General features: G+C 42.6%; 1 protein-coding gene across 1 annotated transcript in view; it reads left to right on the forward strand.

The window, feature by feature from the left end:
• ANO8 (anoctamin 8) overlaps positions 1–14,796 on the forward strand; it is a 94,381-nt gene that overhangs the window by 48,224 nt on the left and 31,361 nt on the right. The window contains exons 5-7 of the mRNA XM_018563363.1: positions 1,982–2,078; positions 3,389–3,505; positions 14,531–14,658. Coding sequence (XP_018418865.1) covers positions 1,982–2,078; positions 3,389–3,505; positions 14,531–14,658 — 342 coding nt within the window. The remainder of the gene's footprint in view (positions 1–1,981; positions 2,079–3,388; positions 3,506–14,530; positions 14,659–14,796) is intronic.

Raw genomic sequence — 14,796 nt, forward strand, 5'->3', positions numbered from 1 at the left:
TCACATTACTCACCTCTGCACTGCATCACATTACTCACCTCTGCACTGCATCACATTACTCACCTCTGCACTGCATCACATTACTCACCTCTGCACTGCATCACATTACTCACCTCTGCACTGCATCACATTACTCACCTCTGCACTGCATCACATTACTCACCTCTGCACTGCATCACATTACTCACCTCTGCACTGCATCACATTACTCACCTCTGCACTGCATCACATTACTCACCTCTGCACTGCATCACATTACTCACCTCTGCACTGCATCACATTACTCACCTCTGCACTGCATCACATTACTCACCTCTGCACTGCATCACATTACTCACCTCCGCACTGCATCACATTACTCACCTCCACACTCTGCGTTTATTATTACCGCTCCCACCCTCCGCCCTGGGCCCGGCCGGCCGCACCGAGCAATCAGGACCCAAAGCAGAGGCTGCACTGTAGTTAAGCAAATTAGGCGGCCGTCTCAGCCCATGCCGGGGCTTTGCAGCTGCCTAATTTGTGTGAGTACAGACCGCCCAAGGTGACAGCGGCAGCAAGATTCCAGAAGGAGAAGCCAGGGGAGTGCATTCTACACCGGGGGGAGAGCTGGGGGGGCAGTGGACACATAGGCGGTGAGAGAGGAAAGGGGTGGCACAGTAGCAGTGGAAGAGCCAAATGGGGGGGAGGGGCTTATTTTTTGGCGGTGCCCCTCCCGAGACTAGACTCTGGATCCGCCCCTGCTTGAGCAGCACTCCCTCTTTCACCTTTGTGTCTGCACACACACCATCCCAACCCCAGACCCCCTGGCTTCAACACTGCATCTGCAACCATCTCTCACCAGTGTGCCTGGTGAATAAATACCACACATGCCCCCACTGCTGTACTGTGCCAACACACCTCAGCAAAGCACCTGACCTCTATCCCCTCCCCCCTTTTCTTACCACCTCATCTACAAGCTGAACCCTCTGCCACCACTTTGCCTGGACCCCCACAACTGTGCTTGGATGCTCCCCCCCATTGTCACTAACCTAACCCCCATACTCTCACCAACACACCTGCCAACACCCCAATAACCCCAATCCTCTACCTTGCCCCTTCTGAAAAGGGTACACTTTTGCTAGTCTAAAACATTTTGCTAGTTTGCTAAAACAGACACATATGGGGCATTACTTTTCTTCATAGCAACAATAAGGAGATTCCTATTGCATTTTCAACCTTGTCAATCCAGCCCTTTTCATTAGAATTGTTAATGCAACACTCCCCATCTTCTCCACCTGCACACTTCCTGGACTCTGAAGCATATCATTATGTAGAACCAGAAACTTGTATCCTTTAGACATGATTGGTCTGCTGCCTGTGGCCAGCACAGAGTTTCCTACATCGTGTGTTCTCTACCTTTTTAACAGAGCTTCCTGCTCCAAGCTAAAGTTGGAAATTGGATGGTTCTGTGGAAGCCTGACACATGGGGAATAATGGCGTCTGCCACAGATCCTGCTTCCCTTGTCTAGAGCTTATTGCAGGAGCCTGCTTCTTTTGAGCTATAATGAACTCAATGTTGGCCTCGGTAGGTCAAGCAGAGGGGATTGATCTCAGCATGCATATGCATATGTAATAATTTGAACGCTCATTAGTGGTAGCATAGATAATATGCTGTAGAAAGCTTTACACTAATCAGCAAAGCTAGCCCTGATCATGATGGGTATAAAGACATTTACCTACAAATTGTAACGCCTGAATCCTGGACAGTCAGTCATGCAAATTGATCAATGAACGACATTTGTGTGCATGATGTGAATAGCTTCTATCCCTCCACTCAATGACAACATGTTTGTGTATGACCAGCATGAAACAAATTTGTTCTTTTCACATCCTGTTTTTCCTGGCATGTATGAAAATTCATTTTCAGTCCTTGCTGCATAGTGAGTGTTTTTTTAGGTATGCCACAAATCACCTGCGATCTGTCATCCTCCTTTTTTTATAGGAACGTCAGAGCATCATCAGGTACTGGATGGAAAATCTCAGAGCTAAACATGGGGAATCTCTGCACAACATACACTTCCTAGAAGGGCAGCCAATCAGTGAGTACTCCATAGCAATCATCATTAAACAGGAGCATTAAAAAAAACTGTAAAATGTGTGGAGTCATCTTATGAGGCATTTGTAGAAAGTATTCTTTTTAAAATTGTGCTTTACAAAGTACTGTATATTGCACATACTTAAATGATTTTCATTTCACTAGAAGATGTTTGTGTAGAGAGGTGTATTTCATAATATTGGAGTTACAATTGTTCATGTTTTTTAATAGACTGGTAGGTTTACAATTTATGTTGGATTTTATTAGTGTTTGTGTGCCCACTGTTTTTGTTCCTTGGGACAGGTGACTGCCAGGACAGGAAGTGAGGGGAAATCTTCTCAATGGGAACAGGATAATTCTGCGTAGTAATAAGGAAAAGATTAAGCCCCCATACACATGGACATGAATAGAAGGCACCTGATGAGCTTGTATTTTGAGCTAAATGGCTCAGGCAGTAGAAAATTGTAGCTTCACTTTATGTTCCAAAGCAGCAAGAGGTATATTGGTTGCAGCATTTGTTCAATGTGACACTGCAGCATTACATCTTGCTTGCTTCCCAGGAGGACTCCTCTTCAGGAGAGCATTTGATGGTCAGGCAGATCACTGTCTAAATGCTACAAGCACAAGATACATTCTAAAAGCTGCAAGCACAAAATACATTCTAAAAGCTGTCTAAAAGCTACAAGCACAAGATACATTCTTCCTTAAAGTGTAACTTATCCTTGCATAAAAAAAAAAAAAGGTTTCTCCCATGTGCTGCAAACTACCCTTACATTCAGTTCTAGTGAGGTGAGAGTGATTCCAGCATCCAGGTATTGTGGACGCCTGTGAAGGAGAAAGGAGAGGCAGGGGATTACTGGTAAGGTAAGTGTAAATAAGTCGGGGAAGGAGGGGGGTTACAGTGGGGAAAATCCTCAAAACTCGAGCAGACAGAATCTGGAGCAGTTGCGCATGGTAACCAATCCGATCAGATTACGTTTTCTATCTTCAAATTCTTCAGTTAAGCTTCAGAAATGAAAGATGAAAGCTAATTGGTTACTATGGGCAGTTAACAGTCTCTTTCACTTGCACACCTCTTATAGACCAGAGGAATTTTTACTTTTGTTTGCAAAAGAAGTAGTTCTTTCAGTTAGAAGGGAAATATTGTGTTTGTGAAACATTCAAATATTGAATCTTGTATTGCTAAAGAAACATACTCCTGTATGCCCAGTAGTTTATGATGTTGTTGTTGCACATTTTTCATAGACCCCCCCCCCACCTGTTTCTGATACGTTTTGACCGACAGCTTCAATGCATCTCAACTTTATTCCACAGTCCCTGAACTAGCAGCCCGTGGAGTTATCCAGCAGGTGTTTCCCGTTCATGAACAGAAGATCCTGAGTCGGCTTATGAAATCCTGGGTCCAGGCAGTATGTGAGAGACAACCCCTGGGTAATAAAGTACCTTATGTTTCTTTTAAGAAGATACCTGGGGTAAAGGGTAAATGTGCTTTCAGTAGGAAATGACTTTACTGTAGTGATCAAAAGTCTTGGGACCAATGAGTTTAGGCTAGTACCAAATTAGAGGAATAATGTCGTCAACTTTGCAAGCTATCTAGACTGGCTTAGATATTGGGTTGGTTTGGCAGATATGGTTTCAAATGAAGTACTCCCTGGAAGGATTATAAATACTACAAGCCAACTTCTATGCATCTTGCAGCAATTTAGAGCATGTTATTATAATTTTGTTTGTACCTGTGTTCATTTGTCAGTTTTTAAAATTGAAACCAAGTTATGTTCAACCGCTGTATGATGTATAAAATAATGCACCTCTATAGTGATGTAGGTGTATAGTGAGTAGGACATACTAAAAAGATCCAGGTTTAATGGCTTATTTCAGGGACACTCTGAAAGGGCAGGTTGCGGTACCAAGTATGAAGTATGTGAACAGTTGAATGGCTGAGAGAATTGAAATATAAGAATAATAAATTATTCTGGAGAATAACTTCTCCCACCCAACCAGGTTCCATATGCTGACGTGATTTGTTGCAGAAACAGCTTTGGTAGTTTAGTAAATTGTAGAGCTTAAGAGTAAACTCTTTCTAGAGTGAAATGCATTAACATGGACTATAGTCAAATTCTGGGGTGTCGGGTCTATTGTGTATACAGATGCAGTACATGAGTATTGTTAAATGTAAACTTCAGGCAAAAATATGAATTCACCAATTAATGCGGTTATGTATAGGTTCAAAATTTAATTTAATGTTTTTTTAAATGCAGCTATCGTAAGTACATGAATCTGATTTGGTATTGGGCTTCTAGCACCCCACATCAGACTGGGACAGAGAGGGGCCGTGCTAAGAACCAACTACGTGTCGTTTCCATTGCACATGTTCTGATGAAGAACATGCTGATAAAGTGGGAACATTGGTTACCTTATCAATCCACTTCACTGCCCAATTTCATGCAGTGGGAAGGAAGATGACCAAGCTTTATTGCATTACTGCAAAAGTGAGTTCACCGGTCTGACTGTACAATCTGGCAGGACTATGTGAATATTGGGATTGACTGCTGTATTTAGGCGTTTGCCTGTAGTTCTATTTAAATTATCCAGTTTAATGTATCATCTTGGCAAGTAGTGATGACTTTTATATTGGGTGGTCATTTGATGTCACTACATTGAAATACACTGTATACTTCTTTAGAGGGAACAACCGCACAAAAAGAACATAACATGCAAAAAAAAAAAGACCGCTGGCTAAGAAAGAATCATATCATAAACAAGCTCCCTTTGTAATAAATGCAGCATATTTAATGTATTCAGTTTGCGTGCCCCTTATACATAACAAAGTTGGCCCTATTCCTTGTACAAAGAAATGTTTTGTTTACAAATACTAACTGCATGTTAGAAATAAATGGAATTCTAGTAATGTGACACTCGGTTATATAATTCTAAATACAGTGCAAAATAGTAAAACAGGAAATTACCATTGCAAGCTTTTGGTTTCTTTTAAGGACAAGTGCATATTTTTCGTTCAATAAGTTTTATTAAAGATTTTTTTTAAACATACAGGTAAAACTATAACATATCAAAGAATACAGCCACTGTACAGCACCATTGAAAATGCATAGAAAACCACAAGTCGTGGAACTCAACATGCGTCAGCAGATTGCCAAGCCACGTGGCTTATATACATAGTAAAGTGGGTACAAATTGTGTATACAGCAGTGGGTACTTCTACCTGGGTGACTCGGAAATCCATCCCCCCAGATGGTAGCGTCCAAAAGATACTGTACCTAATGCGGGGCAAGCAAGCCTGTACTAAAGACTACTGTGGGTAGAAAAACTTGTAGAAGAAAATCGACAATAAAACAAAAGCAAGAATATCAGACAGGAAATAAAGATAGCAGAGAAAAGGAAGAAAGGACAAGCAAATAAGACCAGAAAAGAAATGGATAAACCAAAAGAGAAATAGGTGAGAGGAAATATTTCAAATGGAGGAGAGTGGAAGAAGAGTAGAAAAACATAGCATGACCATAAAGAGAAGGTAATAGAAGACATAAAAAGGCCAACATAGAAAGCGACCATAAAAGTTAGAGACAAATGATTTCCCAGGAGGCCACAGACAAGCGGGGGAAGCCCAGGGAAACTAGGAGATAATCACATTCGAGAACGTGATTGAGGACCGGAAATCAAGCCATAAGGACCAAGTGATAGTGTATTTGTCCTCGGCATCATGTTAGTCAGCCATCAATCGTTCCAGGTCCGCAATACGGTCCATTTCCGCAGTCCACTCCGCCAAGGTAGAAATAACAGTGACAAGGATTGACCGCCCTCGCAGCCGTAAGAAAGTGCCACAAGAGGCCTCTTTTCACTGATTTCAGGCAACCAGGTACCATTGTTAACAAAACGATCTTGGGGTCATTAAAAATCACAGAACCTGTCACTCGGCGATAGATATCCAGTACCCTCTGCCAGAACTCCTTAATAGGAGGACAACTCCACCTGATAAGTCATATGTCCCGTTAAGGCATGACAACGCCAACAAGAGTCTGGTACCTGAGGATAGAAATGATAGAGGGACATCTGTACAATCTGGTCAGGATTTTCACATTCTTCTCGTGGGCCTTAGTGGCGAGCATGAGATCAGTACTAATTGGGGTTCCCAGTTAACCTGTATCATACGCCGGTAGGCCTGGAGAGAAGGAAGAGGAGATAATAAAGTAATGAGATGGTACGAGAAGGAGGAGAGGACCGTAAGAGAAGGGAGCCAAAGGCCATAGGCTCCGCTTCCAAAACGTTTGGATGAGGAGACAAATGAGAGAAACTGTCTATCCACCAACCACATACCACCGACGGAAGAATCCAAGGCAGAGTCCCAGGTAGCAACCACCAAGCGTACGTGGGAGTCTCTGGTCCATCGCCCAAAGGAAGAGCAACGCATCGCTGGAGGGAAGGCAGGATTGTTCAAAAGTGGAGTCATAGTTCCAACGTAGGAGGAAATCTCATAATTGGAGACCCAGCAATCCCACAAGTGTAGAGTATGCAGAGCACGAGAGATAGGAGGGATCCAAGGAATGGCCTATAGGTCCGAATCTGCAATCGCCCCTTCAAGTTGAACCCATTGTTTGGCAGCTCAATCCGTGATGCGAATCAAAAGCGAGGCCGCATAATAAAGGTGTATGTCCGGGGCGCCAGCACCACCCCTGTGTTTGGGCAAATACAGAAAATTGCAATTCACACGGGGTGTGACGAGCACCAAAAAAATTTCGAGAAAACCTTTTGTCATTTTTTGAAGAAAACAGAGGGAGGGAGAATTGGCAGTACTTGAAAGACATAAAGGAATCTGGGGATCACATTCATTTTGAGCGCATGAATCCTACCCAACCAGGATACAGACTTATGGTTATAAGTGGTCAGATCCAGGGTAGTTCTCCGAAACCGGGGATCATAGTCGAGGGTGTACAGTAAGGCTAGGTCCGCAGAAAGATGAACCCCTAGATATATCACAGAAGTGGAGCAAATACGAAACGGAAAATTCACCCGAAGTTGGCCTTAAACCCCGTCGTCCAAAGAGACATTCAGGATCTCGGATTTGGAAAAGTTCACTTTGAAATTGCTGAACGAACCAACAAGTGCATATTTTTGATAACATATTATACTGCTTCACATTCATGACTGATTCAGTGCCAAGAACTTTATATTGTGATTTCACTTAAAATGACACTAAACTCAGGAGTTAAATGTTAAATATGCATTCAAGTACCTTAACCATTAACACAAATGTATCTTATTTGTATATCACTCGGTTATAGATCCTCAAATCATCTCTGAATTCCTGCTGACACTGTCCTTCCTTCTGGAGGGGGGCTACTTTTGTTCCCTCTGGTCCTGTGTGTGTTGTAAAGTAGCCACCGCTCCAAGCTCACTCCCGTGGTAGACTACAATCTCATTGGAGAGAGTTCGGAGCGGTTTACTGAGTTAAGCGTCACTCTAAATCTATATAGGACCCATCTTCTGTGAAAATTTGAGAAAGCATGTGTTCACATATAAAAACAGAGCAGAAAATATGCAGAAAGCAGGCTTCAGCCCAGGTCCCTTTTAGCTGAGACCATTTCATGACAACCTATAAAAAGCTTTACACATCCAGAGTGATGCTGATATGCCTTATTTGATATGTTAGTTGCACTTGGTACCCAGATCGATTTTATGTATGGAAGACTGCCTAGAAACGGAAGGAACTTTAGATTGGAGGTACTCATGATGATGGTTTCCAAACAGCAGAAAAGAGAATAGGTTATATTTGCAAGCCACACTATAGGAGATATGTTTTAAAACGCCCTTGTCATTTAAGGTATGTATACCATATGTAACATAGTGACGACATCAATCCATCTTGTGAAAATTTGTTTTGCTTAAAGTGTATGTTCAGTGAAACTTCTTTTTATTTTTCGTTTTGGATAGCATTGGTTGAACCGTTGCCAAATTTTTACTGCTACGTGGGGCTTTGTTAGAGAGATTTCCTCTCACATCCTGTTCTGGTGTTGGTACAATCATTTCTCTTTTTTTGTTAGAGTAGGGGAAGACTAAAAACAGTCACCTTTTTTATTGCTGTTCCTATTGCAGATTTCCCCTCAACTGTTACATGGACAGGGGAAATGAGGGGAAATCTCAATAATGGTGTCCCGGATAACAGTAAAAACAGATGGGTTTGTAATCATTCCTTACTCTGTCCAAAACTAAAACAGTTAGGGCTGGACATTACACTTAAAGGAGAACTATGAGGTGATTGCTTTTCACTCACCTCATAGTTCTAGCCGACCTGTGACAATGAGACTGTCACAGGTCGGCTCAGTAGATCGGGAGGTGAGCGAACACATACCGGGTTCGCTCACCTTTCGATCCTGTCACGGCTCTCTGCAGTGACAGGGGGAGGGGCTGGATTCCCCTCTCCCCGCTCCGATCTGCCAGCGTTGACTGGCAGAACGGACGGGGAGGGGGCGGGTACAGCTGGCTCTGCCTCTAGATAGGCAGAGCCAGCTGTCACTCACGCAGCTGGGCGGATCCCGCCGTCCAGGTAGATCCGCTCCGGCGTCTCAGTATGCCGCGAGCTGTAGCTCGCGGTATACTGAGCATTTCAGTTAGAAGGGAAATATTGTGTTTGTGAAACATTCAAATATTGAATCTTGTATTGCTAAAGAAACATACTCCTGTATGCCCAGTAGTTTATGATGTTGTTGTTGCACATTTTTCATAGACCCCCCCCCCACCTGTTTCTGATACGTTTTGACCGACAGCTTCAATGCATCTCAACTTTATTCCACAGTCCCTGAACTAGCAGCCCGTGGAGTTATCCAGCAGGTGTTTCCCGTTCATGAACAGAAGATCCTGAGTCGGCTTATGAAATCCTGGGTCCAGGCAGTATGTGAGAGACAACCCCTGGGTAATAAAGTACCTTATGTTTCTTTTAAGAAGATACCTGGGGTAAAGGGTAAATGTGCTTTCAGTAGGAAATGACTTTACTGTAGTGATCAAAAGTCTTGGGACCAATGAGTTTAGGCTAGTACCAAATTAGAGGAATAATGTCGTCAACTTTGCAAGCTATCTAGACTGGCTTAGATATTGGGTTGGTTTGGCAGATATGGTTTCAAATGAAGTACTCCCTGGAAGGATTATAAATACTACAAGCCAACTTCTATGCATCTTGCAGCAATTTAGAGCATGTTATTATAATTTTGTTTGTACCTGTGTTCATTTGTCAGTTTTTAAAATTGAAACCAAGTTATGTTCAACCGCTGTATGATGTATAAAATAATGCACCTCTATAGTGATGTAGGTGTATAGTGAGTAGGACATACTAAAAAGATCCAGGTTTAATGGCTTATTTCAGGGACACTCTGAAAGGGCAGGTTGCGGTACCAAGTATGAAGTATGTGAACAGTTGAATGGCTGAGAGAATTGAAATATAAGAATAATAAATTATTCTGGAGAATAACTTCTCCCACCCAACCAGGTTCCATATGCTGACGTGATTTGTTGCAGAAACAGCTTTGGTAGTTTAGTAAATTGTAGAGCTTAAGAGTAAACTCTTTCTAGAGTGAAATGCATTAACATGGACTATAGTCAAATTCTGGGGTGTCGGGTCTATTGTGTATACAGATGCAGTACATGAGTATTGTTAAATGTAAACTTCAGGCAAAAATATGAATTCACCAATTAATGCGGTTATGTATAGGTTCAAAATTTAATTTAATGTTTTTTTAAATGCAGCTATCGTAAGTACATGAATCTGATTTGGTATTGGGCTTCTAGCACCCCACATCAGACTGGGACAGAGAGGGGCCGTGCTAAGAACCAACTACGTGTCGTTTCCATTGCACATGTTCTGATGAAGAACATGCTGATAAAGTGGGAACATTGGTTACCTTATCAATCCACTTCACTGCCCAATTTCATGCAGTGGGAAGGAAGATGACCAAGCTTTATTGCATTACTGCAAAAGTGAGTTCACCGGTCTGACTGTACAATCTGGCAGGACTATGTGAATATTGGGATTGACTGCTGTATTTAGGCGTTTGCCTGTAGTTCTATTTAAATTATCCAGTTTAATGTATCATCTTGGCAAGTAGTGATGACTTTTATATTGGGTGGTCATTTGATGTCACTACATTGAAATACACTGTATACTTCTTTAGAGGGAACAACCGCACAAAAAGAACATAACATGCAAAAAAAAAAAGACCGCTGGCTAAGAAAGAATCATATCATAAACAAGCTCCCTTTGTAATAAATGCAGCATATTTAATGTATTCAGTTTGCGTGCCCCTTATACATAACAAAGTTGGCCCTATTCCTTGTACAAAGAAATGTTTTGTTTACAAATACTAACTGCATGTTAGAAATAAATGGAATTCTAGTAATGTGACACTCGGTTATATAATTCTAAATACAGTGCAAAATAGTAAAACAGGAAATTACCATTGCAAGCTTTTGGTTTCTTTTAAGGACAAGTGCATATTTTTCGTTCAATAAGTTTTATTAAAGATTTTTTTTAAACATACAGGTAAAACTATAACATATCAAAGAATACAGCCACTGTACAGCACCATTGAAAATGCATAGAAAACCACAAGTCGTGGAACTCAACATGCGTCAGCAGATTGCCAAGCCACGTGGCTTATATACATAGTAAAGTGGGTACAAATTGTGTATACAGCAGTGGGTACTTCTACCTGGGTGACTCGGAAATCCATCCCCCCAGATGGTAGCGTCCAAAAGATACTGTACCTAATGCGGGGCAAGCAAGCCTGTACTAAAGACTACTGTGGGTAGAAAAACTTGTAGAAGAAAATCGACAATAAAACAAAAGCAAGAATATCAGACAGGAAATAAAGATAGCAGAGAAAAGGAAGAAAGGACAAGCAAATAAGACCAGAAAAGAAATGGATAAACCAAAAGAGAAATAGGTGAGAGGAAATATTTCAAATGGAGGAGAGTGGAAGAAGAGTAGAAAAACATAGCATGACCATAAAGAGAAGGTAATAGAAGACATAAAAAGGCCAACATAGAAAGCGACCATAAAAGTTAGAGACAAATGATTTCCCAGGAGGCCACAGACAAGCGGGGGAAGCCCAGGGAAACTAGGAGATAATCACATTCGAGAACGTGATTGAGGACCGGAAATCAAGCCATAAGGACCAAGTGATAGTGTATTTGTCCTCGGCATCATGTTAGTCAGCCATCAATCGTTCCAGGTCCGCAATACGGTCCATTTCCGCAGTCCACTCCGCCAAGGTAGAAATAACAGTGACAAGGATTGACCGCCCTCGCAGCCGTAAGAAAGTGCCACAAGAGGCCTCTTTTCACTGATTTCAGGCAACCAGGTACCATTGTTAACAAAACGATCTTGGGGTCATTAAAAATCACAGAACCTGTCACTCGGCGATAGATATCCAGTACCCTCTGCCAGAACTCCTTAATAGGAGGACAACTCCACCTGATAAGTCATATGTCCCGTTAAGGCATGACAACGCCAACAAGAGTCTGGTACCTGAGGATAGAAATGATAGAGGGACATCTGTACAATCTGGTCAGGATTTTCACATTCTTCTCGTGGGCCTTAGTGGCGAGCATGAGATCAGTACTAATTGGGGTTCCCAGTTAACCTGTATCATACGCCGGTAGGCCTGGAGAGAAGGAAGAGGAGATAATAAAGTAATGAGATGGTACGAGAAGGAGGAGAGGACCGTAAGAGAAGGGAGCCAAAGGCCATAGGCTCCGCTTCCAAAACGTTTGGATGAGGAGACAAATGAGAGAAACTGTCTATCCACCAACCACATACCACCGACGGAAGAATCCAAGGCAGAGTCCCAGGTAGCAACCACCAAGCGTACGTGGGAGTCTCTGGTCCATCGCCCAAAGGAAGAGCAACGCATCGCTGGAGGGAAGGCAGGATTGTTCAAAAGTGGAGTCATAGTTCCAACGTAGGAGGAAATCTCATAATTGGAGACCCAGCAATCCCACAAGTGTAGAGTATGCAGAGCACGAGAGATAGGAGGGATCCAAGGAATGGCCTATAGGTCCGAATCTGCAATCGCCCCTTCAAGTTGAACCCATTGTTTGGCAGCTCAATCCGTGATGCGAATCAAAAGCGAGGCCGCATAATAAAGGTGTATGTCCGGGGCGCCAGCACCACCCCTGTGTTTGGGCAAATACAGAAAATTGCAATTCACACGGGGTGTGACGAGCACCAAAAAAATTTCGAGAAAACCTTTTGTCATTTTTTGAAGAAAACAGAGGGAGGGAGAATTGGCAGTACTTGAAAGACATAAAGGAATCTGGGGATCACATTCATTTTGAGCGCATGAATCCTACCCAACCAGGATACAGACTTATGGTTATAAGTGGTCAGATCCAGGGTAGTTCTCCGAAACCGGGGATCATAGTCGAGGGTGTACAGTAAGGCTAGGTCCGCAGAAAGATGAACCCCTAGATATATCACAGAAGTGGAGCAAATACGAAACGGAAAATTCACCCGAAGTTGGCCTTAAACCCCGTCGTCCAAAGAGACATTCAGGATCTCGGATTTGGAAAAGTTCACTTTGAAATTGCTGAACGAACCAACAAGTGCATATTTTTGATAACATATTATACTGCTTCACATTCATGACTGATTCAGTGCCAAGAACTTTATATTGTGATTTCACTTAAAATGACACTAAACTCAGGAGTTAAATGTTAAATATGCATTCAAGTACCTTAACCATTAACACAAATGTATCTTATTTGTATATCACTCGGTTATAGATCCTCAAATCATCTCTGAATTCCTGCTGACACTGTCCTTCCTTCTGGAGGGGGGCTACTTTTGTTCCCTCTGGTCCTGTGTGTGTTGTAAAGTAGCCACCGCTCCAAGCTCACTCCCGTGGTAGACTACAATCTCATTGGAGAGAGTTCGGAGCGGTTTACTGAGTTAAGCGTCACTCTAAATCTATATAGGACCCATCTTCTGTGAAAATTTGAGAAAGCATGTGTTCACATATAAAAACAGAGCAGAAAATATGCAGAAAGCAGGCTTCAGCCCAGGTCCCTTTTAGCTGAGACCATTTCATGACAACCTATAAAAAGCTTTACACATCCAGAGTGATGCTGATATGCCTTATTTGATATGTTAGTTGCACTTGGTACCCAGATCGATTTTATGTATGGAAGACTGCCTAGAAACGGAAGGAACTTTAGATTGGAGGTACTCATGATGATGGTTTCCAAACAGCAGAAAAGAGAATAGGTTATATTTGCAAGCCACACTATAGGAGATATGTTTTAAAACGCCCTTGTCATTTAAGGTATGTATACCATATGTAACATAGTGACGACATCAATCCATCTTGTGAAAATTTGTTTTGCTTAAAGTGTATGTTCAGTGAAACTTCTTTTTATTTTTCGTTTTGGATAGCATTGGTTGAACCGTTGCCAAATTTTTACTGCTACGTGGGGCTTTGTTAGAGAGATTTCCTCTCACATCCTGTTCTGGTGTTGGTACAATCATTTCTCTTTTTTTGTTAGAGTAGGGGAAGACTAAAAACAGTCACCTTTTTTATTGCTGTTCCTATTGCAGATTTCCCCTCAACTGTTACATGGACAGGGGAAATGAGGGGAAATCTCAATAATGGTGTCCCGGATAACAGTAAAAACAGATGGGTTTGTAATCATTCCTTACTCTGTCCAAAACTAAAACAGTTAGGGCTGGACATTACACTTAAAGGAGAACTATGAGGTGATTGCTTTTCACTCACCTCATAGTTCTAGCCGACCTGTGACAATGAGACTGTCACAGGTCGGCTCAGTAGATCGGGAGGTGAGCGAACACATACCGGGTTCGCTCACCTTTCGATCCTGTCACGGCTCTCTGCAGTGACAGGGGGAGGGGCTGGATTCCCCTCTCCCCGCTCCGATCTGCCAGCGTTGACTGGCAGAACGGACGGGGAGGGGGCGGGTACAGCTGGCTCTGCCTCTAGATAGGCAGAGCCAGCTGTCACTCACGCAGCTGGGCGGATCCCGCCGTCCAGGTAGATCCGCTCCGGCGTCTCAGTATGCCGCGAGCTGTAGCTCGCGGTATACTGAGCTTAGGGTAACGGGAGGGTGCTAGTTTGTGTCCTCCCGTTACCCTAAGGAGAACTATGGGTAAAAACACTGACCCCATAGTTCTCCTTTAAATTACAAGTGGCTCATACAGGCATCTGAGGAAGTGCATGTCTGCTGCATATCAGGGGTAGTTCTGTCAGGTAACAAGGAGATTGTACCAGGCTAAATAGTAATGAACGTTGACAGGAGATAAGGCATTTATAATGCTATAAAAATCCTATTCATTGATCACCCTGTATTTCAAGTTCATTAACCTTTTAGAGGTGATTAACAGCATAACACATTGTGTACTGTTAAGTAGGTTGTTTTATAGTATACCTTTTATTTTTACAGATGAAATCTGTGAGTATTTTGGAGTGAAGATCGGCATGTACTTCTCCTGGCTTGGATTCTACACATCGTCACTGGTCTACCCTGCTATCTTTGGAATGATGCTCTGGTTTTTCACTGAATCTGACCAGGCAAGAAATAACCTACACAAAAATACACAGCTGTAGAGCAGGGGCGCCCACAATTTTTCGTCTGGAGGTCTACTTTTCAAATGACGAGCTCATTGAGATCTACCACCGAAAAAACACCTGCATTCAGGGGCGGGGGGA

The sequence above is a fragment of the Nanorana parkeri genome, unplaced genomic scaffold (genome assembly GCF_000935625.1).
Source record: "Nanorana parkeri isolate BGI_ZX_2015 unplaced genomic scaffold, ASM93562v1 scaffold659, whole genome shotgun sequence".
Taxonomy (NCBI): Eukaryota; Metazoa; Chordata; class Amphibia; order Anura; family Dicroglossidae; genus Nanorana; species Nanorana parkeri.